Source organism: Chiloscyllium punctatum, chromosome 1, assembly GCF_047496795.1.
Source record: "Chiloscyllium punctatum isolate Juve2018m chromosome 1, sChiPun1.3, whole genome shotgun sequence".
NCBI lineage: Eukaryota > Metazoa > Chordata > Chondrichthyes > Orectolobiformes > Hemiscylliidae > Chiloscyllium > Chiloscyllium punctatum.
In genome coordinates, this window is record NC_092739.1 from 98,978,359 (window position 1) to 98,981,676 (window position 3,318).

General features: G+C 36.2%; 1 protein-coding gene across 1 annotated transcript; it reads right to left on the bottom strand.

The window, feature by feature from the left end:
- Positions 1-1,274: 1,274 nt before the first annotated feature.
- On the bottom strand, positions 1,275-2,081 carry hspb3 (heat shock protein, alpha-crystallin-related, b3). The gene has a single exon (XM_072579993.1). It carries the CDS (start codon positions 1,979-1,981, stop codon positions 1,553-1,555), a length of 429 nt encoding a protein of 142 aa, XP_072436094.1. The 5' UTR covers positions 1,982-2,081; the 3' UTR covers positions 1,275-1,552.
- Positions 2,082-3,318: the final 1,237 nt, after the last annotated feature.

Below are 3,318 nucleotides of genomic sequence, written 5' to 3' on the forward strand. Positions count from 1 at the left end.
TATAGAAACTGTAGAAATTATGTTTATTGACCAGTGAAGATAGGCTTTTGGTGGACAGTAATGGAGAAGACATTGGGAAATTTTCAACTAATACATTGAGGAACGTGATCTCATTTTATCACCCCAGTTCAATGATATATGAGAGTGCAGGATACAGTTTATTAAAAAGATGTTTGCCCACCACACAAGTGAAAATGTGATATATAAGTTTTAGTGCTGCTGTGATATGTAGGCTGAATAGCAGGAAGACCATACCAAACAACACGTCCCATTGGCCATTTGCAGCAGGCAGCATGCTGACCATACCTTAAACAAACTGTATTTACAAACCTCAGATCACTAAGTCTACCATGAGATGTAATTCTATTATTGGACAACTTTTATTAAATATTCAGATGGTACTAAGAACAAGAGCAGAAACCAACTTAAGATTATGAGTTAGTGTTGAAGAATGATACAGTTGTAATGATAAAAGATACACACATTAAAAAACTGAATTATGCTTTCTATACGCAAAAGAATTAATACCATTTTGTTCCAATTAAAAATGTGCAACAAGAGTAATGGAAAATACCAATCTCTATTACATTTCAATGGTAGTGTCCTGACCAAAGTTTACCTGCCTAGTCTAAGAACTAAGATTGACAATTAACTGTTCTTGTTGCACTTCCTACTCATGCTGCATAAATTGGTGTTCAATTTCTCAAGTCAATTTCTTGCATCCTGGCCTGACTGCATGCAAGTCAAAAAGTTTTGACTTGTTGTCTCCTTTAAACCATGTTTACTTAGATGCTCACTTGCTTCAAAAAAATAACAAAAGCTGAAATTAAGCCAAAAAAAGAAGGCAGTCATCAATCTGAGCATGGCTTGCTTTGGTTAATGGTTTGGTAGCTGTGACTATTGGAGTTGAATGTGTTAAAGCACAGCATTTTGAATATAAGTTTGTATATTAGAAACATTAGGGTCTGACGGTAACTCATTCAAAACTCAACCATTTGCATTGAGTTAAGATCAGAATTCATATTCCAACTCAGTCTACAGTACTAGATTCTGCACTTAACATAGCACACAAAGTTTTCCATGTTTTTCTGCTAATTATAGAAGAGATGTAATACAGTGTTCTGCTAAGGCAATCTGCTGCGTCTATTTCATTGTTATCAGTTAGTGAAATCATTGCCAAGTAGTCCATTTCAATCTTGTTTTTAGAAAACAGAGCAACCGTCCCATTTAAATTATTCCTTAGAGCAATACAAAAAAGTAGAAATCCTATGAAATAACAATAAATGCAGTTTAATGTGATTTGTTCATCGATAATCTTCTGGGATAATGCCTACAGTAAACAAACACCACACACTTTGGATAAACTAAGGAATCACTTTCAAAGTTTTCATTACTGTGAAGCTGTCTCCTTTAAATTGCAACAGATCCATAATTTTTAATAATACTTGTTTGATGCATTATTATACTTAGTACATTTCCTACTTTTTGTAAAAAATGTAATAATTCAGCATAAGCTACTTCAAACAATATTCATTCATAGTAAGTGTTGCAGCTATGTCTTTGCCTTCACTACCAGAATGCCATCATGACACAACAATGCAGAAAGACCTTTTGATAGCACACCGTCTGGAAGTTTGTACTGTCTGGTAAAACTCCTTGAAATAAAACCATGCTCATCCATTCTTCGACCATGCTGGGCCCTGATGATAAGCCATCCTTCAAACACTTGAATGATGATATCTTCAGGACGGAACTGTACTACATCCAACATGATTTGAAACAACTTTTCAACCTCAGTGTCTTCCACTGATTTTTCTGATTCTTTGACTGAAAGTTTGTCCCTTTCCTCAGTTATTTCTGTTGGACCAGGGAGGGCAAATATCAAATGATCCAGTTTGCATTCTGTGAGATCTTGTCCGGCTAGCTTGTGCTGGTACCGAACAGGAGTGTCAATCCAGTGTCTTATTATTCCGTCCTCCATTAGCCCTTTAATTTGAACCAGCTCCTTTTTGAAAAAAGTGTCCTGGGTGAGCTTCTCTTTAGAATGCTGCTGCTTACTCTATGCTCCAGCTTCTCTTTTGCACTCGGTAATCTGCCTTTTATAGAAAGTGTATTTTTGGCACTATCTGGAGACAAAATAATTCGACGCTTGAAGCTCAGTTTTATTTTAATACTTTGGAAAGAATGTATACAATTTCAAACATTTGGCTCCTATAGTCATTGGCTAAGCGACTGATCTACAAATAGAAATTGTGTTGTAGAAATTGTGCTTCCTTAGCAAATAAATGGCTATAGCTGAGAACTCTTCACAGAAGTTGCTCAGGGGCTCCACAAATCATTGAAACTGTTTAACCATTGATGCAAGATTTTGATATATGCCAATGTATTTATGTCATATTTCAATATATCAAAACCACTTTTTAAAGTAAATCAATAAGTAAATTCCCAATAAGTCACCCTTATCTTTACAAGTTGTACTCTCCACCACAGCATTTATAAATAACAACTAACTTACAGCGAAACTTCCCATAGCAACTAGCTTCTAACTGACAATCAAAACATACTGTTCCCACTTGGACCTACAGTCAGAGAGTTCTCGAGGTCATTATCATATATATTCAAGTAACACACAAGCTTAATTAAAGGTTGACACCTAATCTTTTTTTTATATACATCTCAATTCATTATTGATTAAAAGTGCACTTGATTTGCTTTTCTTGATTTGATTTGAGTTATTATTGTCACATGTAACTAGGTACAGTGAAAAGGTTTGTTTTGCGTGCATTACAGGCAGGTCATAACATACAATGTGCATTAAGGTGATAGAACAGAACAAGGAATACAATTTTATGGCTGCAGAGAAGGTGCAGAAACAGCAGATCAACATTAATTTTAAAAATTGAGAGTCCATTTAGACGTCTAATAACAACAGGAAGAAGCTGTTCTTGAATCTGTTGGTGTGTGTGTTAAAGCTTTTGTATCTTCTGCAGGATCGAAGAGGTTGGAATAGACTGCGGTTGTGTGACATTTTCCAATGCCATGGCTCTTCCCTTCCCTTCACATCCAAACAGTATTGAAACTGCAGGTCCAGTTAATGTTGCTGTTCCCTCTCCAGGGCTGTGGGTTCCCTGTAGCAGAGGTAAGCCTGATAACCCCAATATGGAATTAGCCCAAATTTGATGAGTTTCTGGACTTTTGATTGGAGATCAGGTTGATGGACCATCATTTTCACTTCACCCGAGGCAATAAGTGTAGCAAAAGTGGGTCAATTTGGGATTAAATGGCATGTCTCCAGAAAGTCTGGTAGCTCCACATCCA

What these genes read in the sequence shown, in the direction of transcription:
- hspb3 (XM_072579993.1), bottom strand. Translation starts at nt 1,981, where the DNA reads ATGGAGGACGGAATAATAAGACACTGGATTGACACTCCTGTTCGGTAC.